Below are 18,276 nucleotides of genomic sequence, written 5' to 3'. Positions count from 1 at the left end.
TTAATATTAACCAATAGCACAGTATCACAATACTAAAAGCTCGATACAAATGTATAATATTTTATTTTATATATATATATATATATATATATATATATATATATATATAAATAATTTGCCACATTGACTGGTACCTGGGTCCTTAAATGTGTCCAATCCTGGGGCCAATTGCAGTGGGTAACAATCTGAGAGGTCTGATTCTCCTTAAAGAGGCAGTACAGGCACAGGCAGAGAGATGGAGCCTCGGAGAGAGGGGGAGAGCAGGGGGAAGATAAGTGATCTGAAGAAGAGGATAGGACAAAAAAAAACTCTGATGATGAATACATTGGAAACTTTCTTAGTCCTGGAGAGGGTGTCAGATTGAATGCTGTGTGCGCATGTGCAAAGGTGTCCAAATTGACAATGCTTGTGAGATGAAGATAGTGTGTAGCTTGCTTCTGGGCTCAAGGAGGAGAAGAGGAATCTACCAGCCGACAAGATGAGATCCAAGGCAAGGGCGAGGAAACTGGCCAAAAGTAGGTCCTTTTTCTTTCCTTCTCCCGTGCGTAAAGTTGCCCCTGAGATCCAGCAGGATCTGCCCAGCTGGCTGGTGATCCCTATTATTGATAAGCTGGTGCAGGGACAGCAGCACCTTTTTTTTTTTTCCCCTCTTCATTTTCTGGTTAGTGAAGCTCAGTAGATGTTTGCTGGATTGTCCACCCCTTAGTGTAAGCTTAGCAAGGCGCACTGAGCCTGTGCCTCTCACTCCCTCCTCTCACACTGAGACCCTGGCTGCTCCTCTGGACAAAACCTGGGACCCTCAGAATGGCAAATAAATGTTAAAAACGAAACTTAACTAAAAGTTGACGAAAGGGGATAGCAACTTTTTTTTTTCTTCCCTCTATTGAATCGTTCCAAGTCTGGTGAAATGATATTCCTGGCTTTTAGAATAGTGGGCGCTAGAGGACTGCCCATGACATGAGGAGGAGAAGGGATCCGTACAGACTGAATGTAGATAGAGGGAGGCTGTGAGCTGCACACAGCAAGCACAGGGCAAAGCCATGACACGCAAACCAGGGAGCTCACTCCAAAGCCACGGATTCTCTTCTCCATTTTTAACCTGTTTATTCTTTTCCCCCCTGCAACCACTTTTGCTGCTAAACAGGAGATTTAGGCTGCGCGCATTTGTCAGATTGGGGGAAAGGAGGAGGGGGCAGGAGGGGGGGTTGTGCAGGGTTGTGTGACTTGCGGTATATGTTACATTGTTGCATGGAGCTGTTAACTTTTATTTTTTTCTATTCATTTTTTTTTTGAGGGGGGGGGGTATTTTCTGGCGAGAGGTTTGTGTTTGCAGGGAGATTAGGATTGGTATCCTGGAGTTTGATCATTTATCATCTTGGGTTGTTTGTGGAGTTTTGGGACTGGCTGCAAAATCCAGTCCTGTCAAACGTCTTTTACTTTCTATTTCAGTGTTTTGTGTGATACAAGCATTGGGAGAAGTCAGGAGTAATGTAATGTGCTGGTGGTTGTTGGTGAACTCTGTTCCTGCAGAAAGTTATAAACTCCCTACTGTTACTTGTCACATCAGAGCCTGTTCCTTTTTCTGCTGCTGTAGAGGAAGTACACAGGTCTTACTCAGTACTGATTGTTACTAATAAGCTGCAGGCTACCAAGTAGTACCTTTAGCCGAATTACACAGCGTAGGGGTGTTCAATGATCTGTTCTCCTGTGTATTTATGTATCCCAAGGTGCATAACATAATATAGGCTGGTCATTGAAAAATACAGTTATACTTGTAGTTTTGATACATGGTAGATCTGCCTTTATAGCAAGCTGCCTTATATTAGTAAGGCGAGTGGCGAGTGTGTGCAGTAACACATTAACCTGCACACACCGTCCAGCATAAGGTGCAATAGATGAGTCACAGCTGTCTTGTAACAACACAATTTAAAGGGTGAATTGTTGAGGCATTTTTGCGTACAAGGCCCAGTATAGCAATGCTCTGTACAGCTGCAGGATAGGTAACCGTTTATTCTTGCATTATGGAATTTTTATCTGTGCAACTCCTTTAATAATAACCAAACTAGCAATATAAATTACTGTTAGTTTTCTATTAAGGTACAATACACATATTGTGTGTGTGTATATATATATATATATATATATATATATATATATATATATACACACACAAACTGTTTTATGCAACGTTTTATGGAGCTGTAGAACTTTCCGACAAAAGGGATTTTTAATGTAAAAAAAATATACACAGCAACCTCTCCCCACAGCGGATATATATATATATATATATATATATATATATATATATATATATAATTAATGTAGTGTATGTGTTTTCTGGGACATTAAAGGAATTTCTATACTTTGAAGCCGAACCATAATTTAGCTCCGGCCTTGTTGCAGACACAGAGGGGTAACCTGGTTTTGGGATGGTGAACGCTGATTAAAATCAGGTGTTTCATACAATGCGAGGCACAGTGTTTTATGGGGACTCACAGAAGGATTTTAGGGCTCACAGTTCAAAACAGTAGCCTAGAGCTAAGGTTTCCTTTCCCCTGAGAATACATAGGAAAACAGGCTGGATCTAGAAAAGCAGACTGTGTATATTGATAGGTGCATGTATGCGTGTAAAGTAGATTTAACATATATAATTTAATATATATCTATATTAGACTCTGTATTATGGTTATAATGTATAATAATTATATATATATATATATATATATATATATATATATATATAATATTATTTTACACCGTGAAGATACTCGGCTATTATCCTTACTGAATATTTTTGCATATACATTTTAGACCCCAGTTGTATTAACACAGAACTGGGGAAATATTGGATGGGGTTGTTTTCTCATGTAGAAAAGTATCACTATATATATATATATATATATATATATATATATATATATATATATACACACACACGTGGATCGTCTGTGCCAACATATTCGGTGTACATTGTGGAACAGGACTTCTACCTACACAGTCTCACACACTGATGAGGTTTAGGGGTGAAAGTAAATCTCTGGTGGGAGATCTGAGTAATGTAGTGCATCACTATATTGTATTTGTATATTCTTATATCCTAGTTTTACATTTTAGTTAGCAGGCACGTTATAATGTAGCCTAATGTTTTGAAGAAGGATAGCACGTCTTGCCCTTTATTTGGTAATATATATTTTTTGTGTTTATCTGCAGTGATTGCCCGACCATTATGTGATAGGGGTAATTGTTTATTTGGGAACAGGCACTGTGTGACTTTTATGGCTGGGAACCCGAGTCTCTGAGTCGCTGTAACGCGGAGAAGTTAGTGCACAGGGCTGGTGCTGCCTGAACCCTTGGCTCTCCCTCACTGGAGTCTTTTGGTTTTGGAACGCGTTCTGTTCCATTGTGCCCCCCTTGTGCCAAATCTCGCTCTTCATTCTCGAGTACTCTCATTACTTCATAAGAACCTATTTTATATACTGCTATAGCCAGTGGGTCAAGGAGCAGGCAAGTTATTGCACTTTGCGTTATTACACAGTGGTGGCTACACTTTGCGCTTTTACGCAATGTTGGCTAGATGTAGCGTACCCTTCCTTATCTGTGACGATTTCAGATATGAATTCATTATTTATTTTTTTATTCTAAAATAAAATACTTTGTAATAAATAGTAAAGGATGGTAGTAGACAGGAAATGTACATCATACGTTTTGAAATGAAGAGTAATAATACATTGATAATAACTTATCCTTGCGCCAAAATTAGGTGTTGGAAAAATTCAAATGTACCTGCGGCCCCCCTCTCTAATTTCCTAGCAGCTGATTTAAACATATCAGTACTGTTTAATCAGACCACTCTAGTATATATCCCTTAATGCACAGACAAGTTATGACTGACAAGTGGCTTATGTAGCAGAAAAGCAGGAGTAACGTTATTAGATTTTATGTGAAAACAATATTTAGCTTTGAAAGAAAAGGGTCAGTCTTCTGCGTCATGATCTCATAATTGCACAACATTACAATCCAATCTGTTGTAAAATTTAAGAGACACTTTGGGATGCATGAGCCAGATAAATAGGGAGGGGGGTGTATTTAAATTATTTATTTAATGGGAAGGCACGCCTGTATTGCACACACATAAATGAAACAGTTTATTGTCTACTTACTAGATGAAGAAACCTGCTGACCCCGAACTCCAGTTGGTAAACATCTGTTGCATTTATCCTCCCCCCCCCCCCCCCCAAAAATAAGAAAAAAAAAAAAAAAAAAAAATCACCTGATAGGGTTGAAAACGTCTGCTGATTTTTCTATTCCATTAAATCATTGACAGTGTAATTAAAAATGCATTTATGGTTTTAGTAAATACATGCAATATTGTTGCAAATATAACTGTGTGTGCTCAGTTTAAGATAGCAAGGCATAGACTACTGTGAAAACAGGAATTGCATAAACACTGTTATTGTATGTATGTTTATATATTTACATGTATGCGTTAAGTGGAATTATTTTGTATGTGTGTACTATACATGCAGACATACACATATATCCACAGCCATTTGTCTGTTTGTTACAATACTACTGCACTGTTTACACACTGTGGGTGCATTATTTTAACAATGTTACAGATCTGTCTTTGGTATGTTTGAAATTCACACAGAAAGCTAAACACATTCTCCAAATGCCCCCTTGTTGAAATGTACCAATTTGGTGTCTATTTAGAGCCCTACCTAATACTTTCCCATGTCCCAAATGTCTGCGATGAATGTTATTAACAGTCTTTATATTCACTCGAGCAATTAGATGATACTTAAGTGTTTCTGTTAAGTAATCAACCAGATGTATAATTAGGCTGAAAGGGGGAAAAAAAAAAAGTCTGATCCTATAATTTTACTGTAGTTTGATTTTAATTTAATTTTGTGTAAAGTAAATTTGTGTTTTAACAAAGTATCTTTAAACAATGTGATTATGCAGCAATCTTCTGGGTGGTCTTAACATTTAAGTATAGGTGTAGCGGCCGGCCCTACTTCATGTGTATATAAAATCATATTGTCAGAAGTTTTGCATGGGAGTCCTAAAAAGAAATACATTGTGAATTCTTTCGACCAAGTGTAGGCCACTGTGCACTATTTGGATGAACTACATCTCCTTGCATTCCTTGCCAGCTAGAAAGCTGGTTTAATGACAGGCCTTTGCTGTGTACTCCTGTAAAATGCATCCTCCTCGAAGTCTGATATCTTGGGTCTTGGCCTGTACTGCAATGTGAGACACAATACCTTAGTACCCGGGGTGGTTCTATGAGGCGTCTGGCCCAGGCTGGAGGATTTTGGGGGTCAGCATTAATGTGCATTTTGTGGGTGGGATGGTCTAAATGTAATGTTTTCTCCCTGGTAAATTTTAATAATTAATATAACATGTCTCTAAGTATATTGTGAGAAAAGTGTTTTAAATATTATAATAATAATAATTATTAGCACATATGATGGGAATGGCCGCCATGTTTGTGAAGTCCACTATTGGTTGCATGTAGGAAACTATGTAAATTTGCTAAGTCAATGCTAGCTATAAACGACATGTTCCCTACCCAAGCTGTTGTGGAACTAAGTGCCCATGCATGCTCTGCTATCTACAGCACAGGCTGTCCTGCTCTGGGCTCTGTACAATGAACTGGACTGAGTGCGCCAGATTAACAATGAGTATTTCTAGGGCTCCGGGCACTCAATGGGTTAAATGGCTCTGCCCACATTAGCAAGGCCTGTTCTAATGTGTTTGTTGAATTCACATCAGCCTTTGTTGACCCTACAGTATAAGCTGTGTGAAATTCCTTCCTACATGTCCCTTCCAACACACAGACACACATACATACACACACACACCTTTTACAGACCCCCCTCTTTAAAAAAGAAAAAAAAAACTGTGGCTTTATATTATGACCCTATAGCGGGCCGGCCTATGTGAATATGTAGAACGTTCACATGTGATGTAGCAGATTACATTTCACAACAAAGCAGCAGAGTAATTCAAAGCTGCCACTCAGTGTAATTTTAAACCTGGGCTGTAACTACTATGAGGCCGATGGTTGAGAAATTCCACGTTCTGCAGTCCACACGCAGCCGGTTCGCTCTATACCAGCACTGGAATAGCAAAGATGGCTGTATATAAACATCCATAATTTGTTTGGTCAAACACTTTCAGCACTGAGATCGCTGATTTATTACCAAGACCTAAAAGAAAATAGGGAACTGTCTGTTTTTGTTTTATTTTTGGGCACTTGTGTTCTCAAGTGCTTCATTCTCTCCTGTGCAGATCAGCGAACAAAAATAGCCAAATGAATCATTTAATGGTGTGTGTGCGCATAATAAATATATCTATCTCTCCAGACACTGTAGTGCTCTTGCAAAGTTGCATGTTTTTTTTTTTTTTAAATGATCTGCCCTGCTTGTGTGTGACTCAGGTGGGCCTAGTGCAAGCCAAGGACAGGGCAGACCTCTTGGTAAATGCCCAGAGATGACACAAAGTATAGGGTGTATATTTGCAAATTGTGCATTTAATTGCTGCAAATATGTAAATGAATGGCTTGTCCTATGTATCTAGATTCAATAATGATATATTTATCTTTTAGAGTGCACACAACTTGCATAGAGAACTGTGTAAGGGTCTCCGGCAGCTGAATGACGGGGAACACCCCAGCTCGTGGTACTACTGTGACTATGGCGGTGTATTTCCAGCAAACATGCAGTGGCAAACGCAGGATTTCTAGAGGGGGGGTTTCCAAATGCTTGATTTTTAGAGCGAGTGTGGCCAGGCCATGAAGAGGACATAATTATCACTTATCCAGCTTTCATATGTTACATACAAAGTATATTGTGTTGCATAATTCCATATACAGTGCCAGTGATCACAGTAAGCCATTAGATGCGGCAGTAGGGCCATCCTGTCTGAGCAGAATGTTTTTATGTCGGATGTGGGCACCATTCCTGAGCATTGGAGCAAGTCCGGGAGTCTGAGGGAGCAGCAGAAGAACCTAGCACTGCCCTGGACATATATGTACATATTGGTCTCCTTCTGTACTGGATAGTGTATTATTATACAGTATTAATAATTAACCCTATTGATGGTCTATAGCAGTGCACCCCTAACAGTGCATGTTTTCCACATCTCCTGCACAGATATATTTATTACTGGCTGACACATTTTAAAAGGTCCACAGGTGGTGCTAATCATTTCATTGTGATACTGAGTAGAACATGCAGCACTAGTAACATTGTATTATATTACTATTTCTATTGTGGTCATGGTGTGTGCTGGGGAGGGGGGTTTCCAGGCAGATGGAAACCCCCCCTGCGTTTGCCTATGACACGCATGCATGCATGCACGCATGCATGCATACATACACCCCTGTGCATATTGCATAGGAGGATAGTTTATATTGCTTGGCTGAGCATTGTTCATAGAAACATGCCCACTCAGCATTATATTACAGAAGTGTTTTATGTGCTCGTTAGGGAGAGCAGTGTATGGACTGTATTGTGTTGCTGCTGCTGGTGGGTTTTTTTTTTGGTTTTTTTTGACTGTGAGGCACAAGAAAGTATAATCCTTATAGTTAAATCAGCCAGTCTAACCAGTCCTAGACCCAGTATTTACTTAGAGGACGTTGAGCTTACAGTGGGGGAGACGTATTAGAAAATGGAGAGAGATAAAGTACCAACCAATCAGCTTCTGTCATTTTTCAAACTCACCCTGTCAAGTGACAGCTGGAACCTGATAGGTTGGTACTTTTATGGTTCAGTATGTTAACAGATATTTCAGGTAAAGGTTTGATGGTGGTGGTGGTATTCCCCTATAGATCATTAGTTTCTTCCTGGTACCCCACGCAGTTCAGTGATCTGGCTGTGCAACCCAGCTGCTTAACAGATCAGTGAACTATTTGGCCATACACATGGATGGCAACATTGCACTTATTCGTTATTCAGGTGTCACAGTGGTCAGACTGAAGGGCAGACAATGCCCACCTGCTCTCCTCTGTGTCTCTGCATATAATACATCAAAGCAGTTGTGGGGAACCATCATTATTCCAAAAAAGCTTTATGATGGAAATGATGAGCCCAGATAGGGCAGGATGATCAAATGAATGAATCAAAATCTCGATGGCGTCTCAAAATGCCAGTTTCAACTAAGACGCCGGTGCGAGTCCAACTGCGAATGATTGGCGGTGGCTGACTAGGACACACCCAGGAAATGGTGGCAACACACCTGCAATTTTGTAACTACCCCGTTACTTCACCCAAACAGTCACTACCTATCCCTGCATCTCGGCATATCTAATCAGTCGACACATATGTATCGACACGGCTGTGACGCAATGCGCAGTGGCAAAAAATCTCTCCACTGCATCTGAAATCAACATTTCATTGGCTTCTCTGAATCGGGACCACTCTCTCTTTTCAGGTTTGAGCTTATATTGCAGAGCATTGGTTCCTGGTGATGGCAACATAAATCATATCTATAGATTTTCTATGCACTTCAGGTCAGGCATAATAAGCTCAGTCAGTTTTGTCCCAAGTTCCTGGTCCATGTGTATAGTAGTGAAATATTAAATAGCTGGAATTTGCCTGGAGAATTGAGCCTGATACTTAAGGTCCGCTAAGGACCTTCTCTCTGTGGGGGAGATGTACTAAGCCTTGAGTAGAGCGAGAGAAAGTACCAACCAATCAGCTCCTAACTGTTGGTACTTTGGGCGAGATGTATTATTGATCGCTAAAGAAGTTTTTTTTTTTTCGCGTGTAGTTCACTGCGAAACTGTTAATCCATGTCTAGAACTTCGCCGCAATGTATTATTATTTAACAAAGATATACCGTTGCAGTGATAGGATGTCAACGCGATATGTGGGATTATGTCCCACGTGTACGCGCACAGTTGTCTTTTCACATTGGCATGCGCAGTAGTGCAGTATGTACTGGGAGCAGGTAGAGTGTAGTGTAGGGTATGCTGGGAGCGGGTGCAGTGTAGTGTAGGGTGTGTTGCGAGTGTAGGGTGTGGTGTGTGCTGGGAGCGGGTGTGGTGTGTGCTGGGAGCGGGTGTAGTGTGTGCTGGGAGAGGAGAGCGCAGCGTAGGGTGCACTGGGAGCGGGCACAGTGTAGTGTAGTGTGTGCTGGGAGCGGGTGTAGTGTAGTGTGTGCTGGGAGCGGGTGTAGTGTGTGCTGGGAGCGGGTGTAGTGTGTGCTGGGAGCGGGTGTAGTGTGTGCTGGGAGCGGGTGTAGTGTGTGCTGGGAGCGGGTGTAGTGTAGTGTGTGCTGGGAGCGGGTGTAGTGTAGTGTGTGCTGGGAGCGGGTGTAGTGTAGTGTGTGCTGGGAGCGGGTGTAGTGTAGTGTGTGCTGGGAGCGGGTGTAGTGTGTGCTGGGAGCGGGTGTAGTGCAGTGTGTGCTGGGAGTTGGTGTAGCGTAGTGTGTGCTGGGAGCGGAGAGTGTAGTGTAGTGTGTGCTGGGAGCGGAGAGTGTAGTGTAGTGTGAGCGGAGAGTGTAGTGTACTGTAGTGTGTGCTGGGAGAGGAGAGCGCAGCGTAGGGTGCACTGGGAGCGGGCACAGTGTAGTGTAGTGTGTGCTGGGAGCGGGTGTAGTGTAGTGTGTGCTGGGAGCGGGTGTAGTGTAGTGTGTGCTGGGAGCGGGTGTAGTGTAGTGTGTGCTGGGAGCGGGTGCAGTGTGTGCTGGGAGTGGGTGCAGTGTAGTGTGTGCTGGGAGCGGGTGTAGCGTGTGCTGGGAGCGGGTGTAGCGTGTGCTGGGTGCGGGTGTAGCGTGTGCTGGGAGTGGGTGCAGTGTAGTGTGTGCTGGGAGTGGGTGCAGTGTAGTGTGTGCTGGGAGTGGGTGCAGTGTAGTGTGTGCTGGGAGTGCGGTGTAGTGTAGTGTGTGCTGGGAGTGGGGTGTAGTGTAGTGTGTGCTGGGAGCGGGTGCAGTGTGTGCTGGGAGCGGGTGCAGTGTGTGCTGGGAGCGGGTGCAGTGTGTGCTGGGAGTGGAGAGTGTAGTGTGTGCTGGGAGTGGAGAGTGTAGTGTGTGCTGGGAGTGGAGAGTGTAGTGTGTGCTGGGAGTGGAGAGTGTAGTGTGTGCTGGGAGTGGAGAGTGTAGTGTGTGCTGGGAGTGGAGAGTGTAGTGTGTGCTGGGAGTGGAGAGTGTAGTGTGTGCTGGGAGCGGGTGTAGTGTAGTGTGTGCTGGGAGCGGGTGTAGTGTGTGCTGGGAGCGGGTGTAGCGTAGTGTGTGCTGGGAGCGGAGAGTGTAGTGTAGTGTGAGCGGAGAGTGTAGTGTACTGTAGTGTGTGCTGGGAGTGGAGAGTGTAGTGTAGTGTATATGTGCTGGGAGCGGAGAGTGTAGTGTAGTGTATGTGTGCTGGGAGCGGAGAGTGTAGTGTAGTGTGAGTGGAGAGTGTAGTGTAGTGTAGTGTGAGCGGAGAGTGTAGTGTATGTGTGCTGGGAGCGGAGAGTGTAGTGTAGTGTGAGCGGAGAGTGTAGTGTATGTGTGCTGGGAGCGGAGAGTGTAGTGTAGTGTGAGCGGAGAGTGTACTGTAGTGTGTGCTGGGAGCGGAGAGTGTAGTGTAGGGTGTGCTGGGAGCGGAGAGTGTCGTGTAGTGTGAGTGGAGAGTGTAGTGTAGTGTGTGCTCGGAGCGAAGAGTGTAGTGTGTGCTGGGAGCGGAGAGTGTAGTGTAGTTTAGTGTAGTGTGTGGTGGGAGCGGAGAGTGTAGTGTAATGTGTGCTGGGAGCGGGTGCAGTGTAGCGTGTGCTGGGAGTGTAGTGTAGTGTGTGCTGGGAGCGGAGAGTGTAGTGTAGTGTGTGCTGGGAGCGGAGAGTGTAGTGTAGTGTGTGCTGGGAGCGGAGAGTGTAGTGTAGTGTGTGCTGGGAGCGGAGAGTGTAGTGTAGTGTGTGCTGGGAGCGGAGAGTGTAGTGTAGTGTGTGCTGGGAGCGGAGAGTGTAGTGTAGTGTGTGCTGGGAGCGGAGAGTGTAGTGTAGTGTGTGCTGGGAGCGGAGAGTAGTGTAGTGTGTGCTGGGAGCGGAGAGTGTAGTGTAGTGTGTGCTGGGAGCGGAGAGTGTAGTGTAGTGTGTGCTGGGAGCGGGTGTAGTGTAGTGTGTGCTGAGAGTGTAGTGTAGTTTAGTGTAGTGTGTGCTGGGAGTGGGTGTAGGGTGTGCTGGGAGCAGGTACAGTGTAGTGTAGTGTGTGCTGGGAGCGGGTAGTGTAGTGTGTTCTGGGAGTGGGTGCAGTGCTGTGTAGTGCGCTAGGAGCAGGGGCATTAAATTACTACAAATAACACCTCAAAATTAACATTATGGAGAAAATATTGCAACCAAAATGAGGCGTTGTTTAATAAGCGCTATCTCCGATGATACATACAACTTCCCGGACGCCTCCACGTCTGACAATGGCAGAACGAAACGCCGCCATATTCCAGCGGAATTTCATGCTTGCGATGAAGTTTTTTTTGCAAAAACTTTATTAATACGTACACGATACACTCCATCATTGCGGTAAGCACTGTTTAACGCTGTGTTAAAACAATAATACATCTCGCCCTTTATCTCTCTCCAATTTATCTCATACCAAGTCTTAGGGCTCGATTCAATTCAACGCGAATTGAATAGCGCCGGGAAGTAGCTCCCAGAGCTATTCAATTCAGCGCGCTGTTTTGTTGGAGAATGCCGGTTCTCGCGCCCCTCGTGTCTTTAAACATGGTGTTTAGTAGCGAAAACGGGATCTCAGACTAAACTGCCCGGCGCGATGATGTTTCCGCATCGCTAAGGGCAGAAAACAGCATCTCGCCTGTAGGCTTGTCGGATTTCTGTTCGCACGCCAGAAGGGATGCGAGAAGAATTCCTTGTAGCTTGTTAGTGCGTTGGTAAGTTGACCGATGCCAGTAGTAGTGAATACTGATTCAGATTGGCACACTGTTTTGATGTTCATACATTTGGGAGATTATCGGTGGACTGCGTATGCGTCTTACCTGCAATGTGCACACGCAGCGATTGAATTGCGATCAAATGTGACTACGGTTGTAGTGAGGATTTATTTGCAAGTGATTGACAGACAGACGGGCCGTTATGTGATGGGTAATAAGGAGTGACAAAAACAGTGTGTCATGACCGATTTCGGGGCATGATTCTGCCCACATTTGCGGTCTTGTACGGAGAAAACATGGCGCCAGCATATAGTTTCCTGCGGCCATTCTGGCAACCATGGGGTTACTCAGGTGGTTGATCATCAAAGGATCTGCGACCACCGATGCATATTTGCAGGCACTTGCTTGGATCTGCACGGCCGTGGGTGGGCATCTCGATGCATGTCCAGGCGGCTGTAACATCCGCATATTTTCGCACGGCAGCTGCGTACAATATTGCAGTTGCTAAAGCATTAGCGTACACCGCTGAATCGGGCCCTGTGCTCATTGTCATTACTGATAATGATCTGAATGGCGTTGAACTAATTACTATCGGGATATATGGTCCCTTTTGCGCCACTCTGCAGTATCTGGCTATTTCCTCATTAGTAGCAGCATTATTGCTTTTTTTGTTTTTGTTTTTTTTTGTTTTTATGTGATTGACAGTAAGTTTACACTACCTTTTTTTTATTTTGGTCATTTCTATTAAAAAGTTTTTTTTTTTATTTAACAGCAATTTTTAAAAAACATTTTTTAAAATCTACTCCAAAGTCTAATGCGTTTGAACCCTAAATCATTGAATTTGTACATTCTTAAAACAACATGCATTATGTCTAAATATCTCAACACTTGAGAATAGCCTCATCCTGTTCTTCCAAAAAAAATAAAAAAAATTTAAATCCTCTTGGCGTCAATTTTGATGAAGTTTCCCAGAAATGTCTCTTTTAGTCCAAGTTATTCACACCAATTTAGTCATCACTGACTAGATAAATTTGTCGATTCCTATGCAGTCTGAATGTGAAAGGATACAAGTGGAACTAAAAAAAAAAAATCTTTATTTTGTCTGTGAAAATTGGTTTAATTATAACTTTGGGTCTTACACCCGCCCCACAATTCTTTATGTAATTAACTCATTTTGCTGTCTGCTATTTATTTTAATAAAAATAAACCAACCATGGGCTCCAGCTCCTTATTCCCCCGGAGACTGCTACGAATGGCGTGTTTAATTTCATTAACTACAATGCAGCCTACTGGAAAAATGTTCAAAATCGGTTTTACCCAGTTCGCACAATGTTATTTGAAGCAAATCATTTTGATATTAAGTGTCACGAGGGTAATTCTAAATTCTAAAGAGAGAGCCTACAGCACTCTTCATGTAACCTCCAATTATCATTAATGGGATTTGAACAAGGTACGACGACGGACACTTTCTCGGCACCCAGGATTAAAACCACCAAACCTGAAATGTTCAGCAGTGGCAAACGCAGGATTTCTAGAGGGGGGTTTCCAACTGCTTGATTTTAGCGTGAGTGTGGCCAGTCCATGAATGGGGCAGAATTAGTACTTATCCAGCTTTAATACAATGGACTCTATTTATTAACATTATTTTTACTAAAATAAAGTGAAAAAGGGTGTTTTCACACCCTTTTCACATTATTTTAGTTTCACCTGTAGTTATTACAGGGCAATTGGAGTAGAATTAGTAAAATTCTACTCCAACCCCTAAGTATCACTTATTTTTAGTAAAGCAGATCGCATTTCCTATAATTGTAATCGGAAATGTGATCCGACCAGAGTTACTAAAAATAAATTGTAAAAAAATACCGGGGGAAGCCCTGCGATAATAACGCCACCTGGAGGTGGCGTTATCCAGGGTCTGCCCCGGTTTCCGGGCTCCCACTCTGCTCTAATGGGGAGAGCAGAGGCGGGAGCCGGTACCAGTAATCAGCTGTGTGGTCTTATCAGACCGCAAGCTGATTGCTGTAAAAAAAAATGTAAACATTTTTTTTTTTACTTTACCTGAATCCAGGGACCGGTGATCGGGCCTCCGTTGATGGCTCCTCTCCGGTCAGCTGGTCTCCCATAGTGCACTGCGGCCCAGTCATCAGGTGATTGGGTCCCAGTGCAGTATGGGAGATCACCTGATCGGGAAGCCCGGAGAAGATCACCGGAGGCCAGGAGGATGCAGGTAAGTGTAATGAAGGGAGCGGGGGTCCGCGATCGCGGGGGCGGGGCTTAGCGTCGGTGGGGGGGTAGCAGCGACGGTGGGTTGGCGCATGCGCGGGCTCTTAGTCGCTGTATTTTTTCCGAAAATACCGCGACTAGAGTGCGGATGGGATTCGCAGGGACAGAGCTTTATCACAAGCTCTGTCCCTGCAAGGGATTTATAGTAAGTCCCTGTGATATTGCCTAAATTCGCAATGCGAATTCACTCGGTAATATCACACTACAATCCGCATTCAATATGCGGATTGTAGTAAATAGAGCCCAATGTGTATTGTGTGTCATAATTCCAGCATATACAGGATCACAGTAAGTCATTTGATGCGGCTGTAAGCCATCCTGCCTGAGCTGAATGTTTTTATTTTAGATGTGGGCACCATTCCAGAGCATTGGAGCAAGTCCAGGAGCCTGGAGGAGCAGCAGAAGAACCTAGCACTTCCCTGGACATATATGTACATATTGGGCTCTTTAGCAGTGCATCCCTAACTGTGCATGTTTTCCAGATCTCCTAGTTGGTGCACAGGTTATTTATTAATGGCTGATACATGTTAAAAGATCCACAGGTGGTGCTAATTATTTCATTTGTGATACAGAGAAGAACATGTAGCACTAGTATTCTATTATATTACTATTTCTACTTTGGTCATGGTATGTGCTGCGTTTGCCTATGTTCAGGTCCCTCTGCAATCATTCTTATAATAAATAAATGACTGAATGTGTTTTAAGAAACTTTCGTAAAGTGATCAAACGCTACCATTCATATAATGAAACTAAGACTTTACACTGAAGTCCTTTTTTTGTAAAACTTTAGCAACAGTAAAATATTAACAGCACCCATTTATATTATAGCGGTGTCTAACCCTCAGGGCAGGAATAAAAACCATCCAGATCACACTGGCCATGTGTTTTCTGGTTGGTCTTCAAGTTTGGGGCTTTATTTAATTTATTTTTTATATATTTTTTTTTTTTTAAAGCTAAGGTCAGATAGACACGTTTGGTTTGAACGTCAAATGAATTACTTATTTTTTTTGGTTGTGTTATTATTATTAATAATATTTGGCCTTGAAGTTGTCCTAGCTACCACTTTAGAGTAGACACAGTTTTGTATCTGCTCTTTGAATGTTTTTTTGTTGGGCTATGTAAATAATGGTGATCATATAAGTTTTTGTACAAATACAAGAAGAGTGAATACAATCAAATGTGACAGTAGTTGGATTCACAAGAAAACCCACACGCAATATATAATGAAGTTGTCTGTAACTAGAAAAAAGTTCTCTTTGGGGGAGGGGTGCAAGGTCAGGCCTCACCACATCTGTAGTAAATCTCTTTATAGTGTAAAGTTAGTCCTCATTCTAGCACTCCTCACCTGTCACAACCCGTGCAGTTCCTTTTTCCTGCCTGGGGTGTCGCTCTCTGCTCTGGTGCTTCTAGTACGCTCAGCTGATACAAAAAACTGCTGAGATACAAACAAGAGTGTGCTAGAAACAGCAGATCACAGAGCAACACTCCGGGCAGGAAAGCAGAACTAAAGGAGTTGTGACAGGTGCAGGGTGCTAGAATGAACAAGTGACACTAATAAAAATAAAAATAAAAGTTTCTTGTAGTTATACTGGAGGTGGGATAGAACATTCCATGTAGTACTTCAATTACATATAAATTTCTGCTAACACCCGAGAGTTGTTTTTCACGTCCCAAAATATCGGAATTGAAATTTGTCTGTTTATTTAGAGTTAAATACATTTGGAGGTGTGACTGTAGCTCCCAACTACCCCCATTTCTGGGAGGGTATGAAGTGGGTTTTATTATATAGACCATAATTATTGAATACTGGTGTGGGGCAGATAACAGCGTAAAGATTTAGTAAATTAATTCCTTGCACTTTTCTGCATCCTAAAACTTGCTGTCCCAGGTACCCCCTCTTAACAGGAAGCTCCTGATGGAAGCGAATGGCACCCATTGAGAAGTGTTGGCAGTATTTTAACATAATTCCACAATTGCATATATTATATCTGTTCTTTTATGTTGCTTAAAATGACTAAATCATTTGTACACAGGGGCCACAAACCTTCTGTATCAGATAATGATAGACTCATATTCAGGATGAGCGGTTCGGTCCCGCTGTAAACTGAACACGCCCAAACACTGCGGGGTCGAGTCAAACAGAGTTACGACTCAGATCGCTCTTAGAGATCCTAGTAGAATCGAGTCCAGGCTCCAGGCTCGGATTGCTTTGGGGGTTTCGAGTAGAACGGAGTCCCGACTTGGATCACTGTTAAAGTTCCGGCTCGGTCCTTCCCGCAGGTCGATCTAAAAATTGGATCTGGTGTGTGTTTTGATAGCATGCAAGTCCCTTCCTCGTGATTTCAGGTGCCAAAATTGGTCAGATTTGACTGGAGATTAATGTTATTCATATTAATAATACTTTAGGAGCAAAAAACAGGTCCAAGTTACATGATTTTAGCTATTTTATCAATTTTTTTTTTTTTAAAGAGATCCAAAACCGAAACTGAACTAAAACACTTGAGGGTGATTTTACCACAACACGAGGATGCTTTAGAACCAAATCACAATATGGGGGTCAGCGCATATCTCAAATTCACACACTAGAAAGTGTTAATACCGTTTCGAAACTTCAGTATATAAAAACTTAGCTGAAGTGACCTCTCTAGGAACTGCATGTAAAGGATTCCTCTTATTCTTACACCAGAACACCCCCCATTGTTAATCCATTTGGTGACATGTAAACCTATATATGCAGAAAATGCAGAAATCCAGCAGCATTCGTACAGATCATGCACCTCAATGCTCTCATTTAAAAATAAGAAGGTCTTTAAATATTATATAATTATCCCCGAAGTGTCAAGTTCCCAGATAATGGTGCATCTGTGTATGAGAATATTAAATTGCAATAACATGTGGATAGAGTGCTTTTCTAAATGGGAGTATTCAGGTCTCGGTTTTGCCTGTAGACAAACCTACTGAGTGATGGGGTACAAATGGTGTCAGGAGGGGTCTCGGGGGAGGCTACGTGGTTTGATGTGGTCTGTTCACCTATTGTTCAGGCAGAGTGTCCACTGAATTACTCCCTGTCTTTGTCGGTCACACGTGTCCCTCCTTTTGCGGTTCAATATAGTGTCAGTGGGGACAACTAGTTCTTACATAGTTATAGCTGTCTATATATATTTCCAAATGGACAGAGACTGACACATACCATCACTATAAACCGACATCTATTACTTTTCTATTGTATACTTTAGCACAAGTTGAGTTTCCCTTTAAGAGCTCACAGATGACCTTGGGCTGAGCACCCCTCAAGGTCAGACTTCTGGAAAGCCAGCCTAAGCCTGTCACTATAGTTGCAGAGTTGCAGGATGCTCTTGGTTTTACCAATTATTTTTTATTTCTGCAGTTTGTAGGATTTATATTATTATTTTTAAACTTAATTACTTGACATGTGTTTGTAATTCTGTCTGTAGGGGGAAGAGCTGCTACTTACTGCAGGAGAATAGGACCACTGCTTTAGCACTTGTAAGTTACAGACGGTCCGTTCATTGTCCTCCTATAAATGTCACCAGGGCATTTGTACTGTAAATACAATAGAATACCTACCCACATTCTTAATTGGAACATCGGGATACAGAAGATTTCATACCCAACCCGTACATGTGGCAGTGAGGGAAAGTTACTCAATTGACTAGGTAACTATTTTTGCTATCTTCGGCTATCGCACACCTGCCAACAGTTCTGGGAAAAGGTGTGTGACTGGTCTGAAAATAGGTTGGACTTGGCAGAAGATTAGCGACATAAGTGTAATAGCGTGCAGCAATATTTTCGGTTGGGTATGAAATGCCGACGGCTGAATAGCCGCCGGTTCAAATCCCGACGCCGGAAGCCCAATCACTGAAGATCCTGATGAGCAGTAAGTACCCTAACCTCCCCTGGTGGTGCCTAACCCTAACCTCCCCTGGTGGTGCCTAACCCCCCTGGTTATGCCTAAACCTAGCCCCCCGCCCCCTAAACCTAACCCTCCCCAGTGGCGTAACTAGGGTATTTGGAGCCCAGGGCAAATTTGAAAACTGAGCCCCCCCCCTCCCAACATCCCGATATGTGCGCGTGCTGAAAAAAAATGGGCGTGGTCACTTAAAAAT

General features: G+C 42.9%; 1 protein-coding gene across 5 annotated transcripts in view; it reads left to right on the top strand.

Moving 5' to 3' along the window:
- Nucleotides 1-346: 346 nt before the first annotated feature.
- Nucleotides 347-18,276, top strand: part of PRDM16 (PR/SET domain 16) — a 696,909-nt gene continuing 678,979 nt past the window's right edge. For 4 of the 5 annotated variants that reach the window (XM_088452606.1, XM_088452604.1, XM_088452603.1 and 1 more), the window contains exon 1: nucleotides 347-515. In XM_088452606.1, coding sequence (XP_088308732.1) covers nucleotides 479-515 — 37 coding nt within the window. In that variant the 5' untranslated portion in view covers nucleotides 347-478. Of the gene's footprint in view, nucleotides 516-1,932; nucleotides 2,001-18,276 lie in introns of those variants that run through there. The other variant, XM_088452605.1, reaches the window with a different exon arrangement.

This window comes from Taudactylus pleione, unplaced genomic scaffold, assembly GCF_031769625.1.
Source record: "Taudactylus pleione unplaced genomic scaffold, aTauple2 ptg000554l, whole genome shotgun sequence".
Classification (NCBI taxonomy): Eukaryota; Metazoa; Chordata; class Amphibia; order Anura; family Myobatrachidae; genus Taudactylus; species Taudactylus pleione.
The sequence above is the reverse complement of the archived record's forward strand: the minus strand, read 5'-3'. Positions and strand labels throughout refer to the sequence as shown.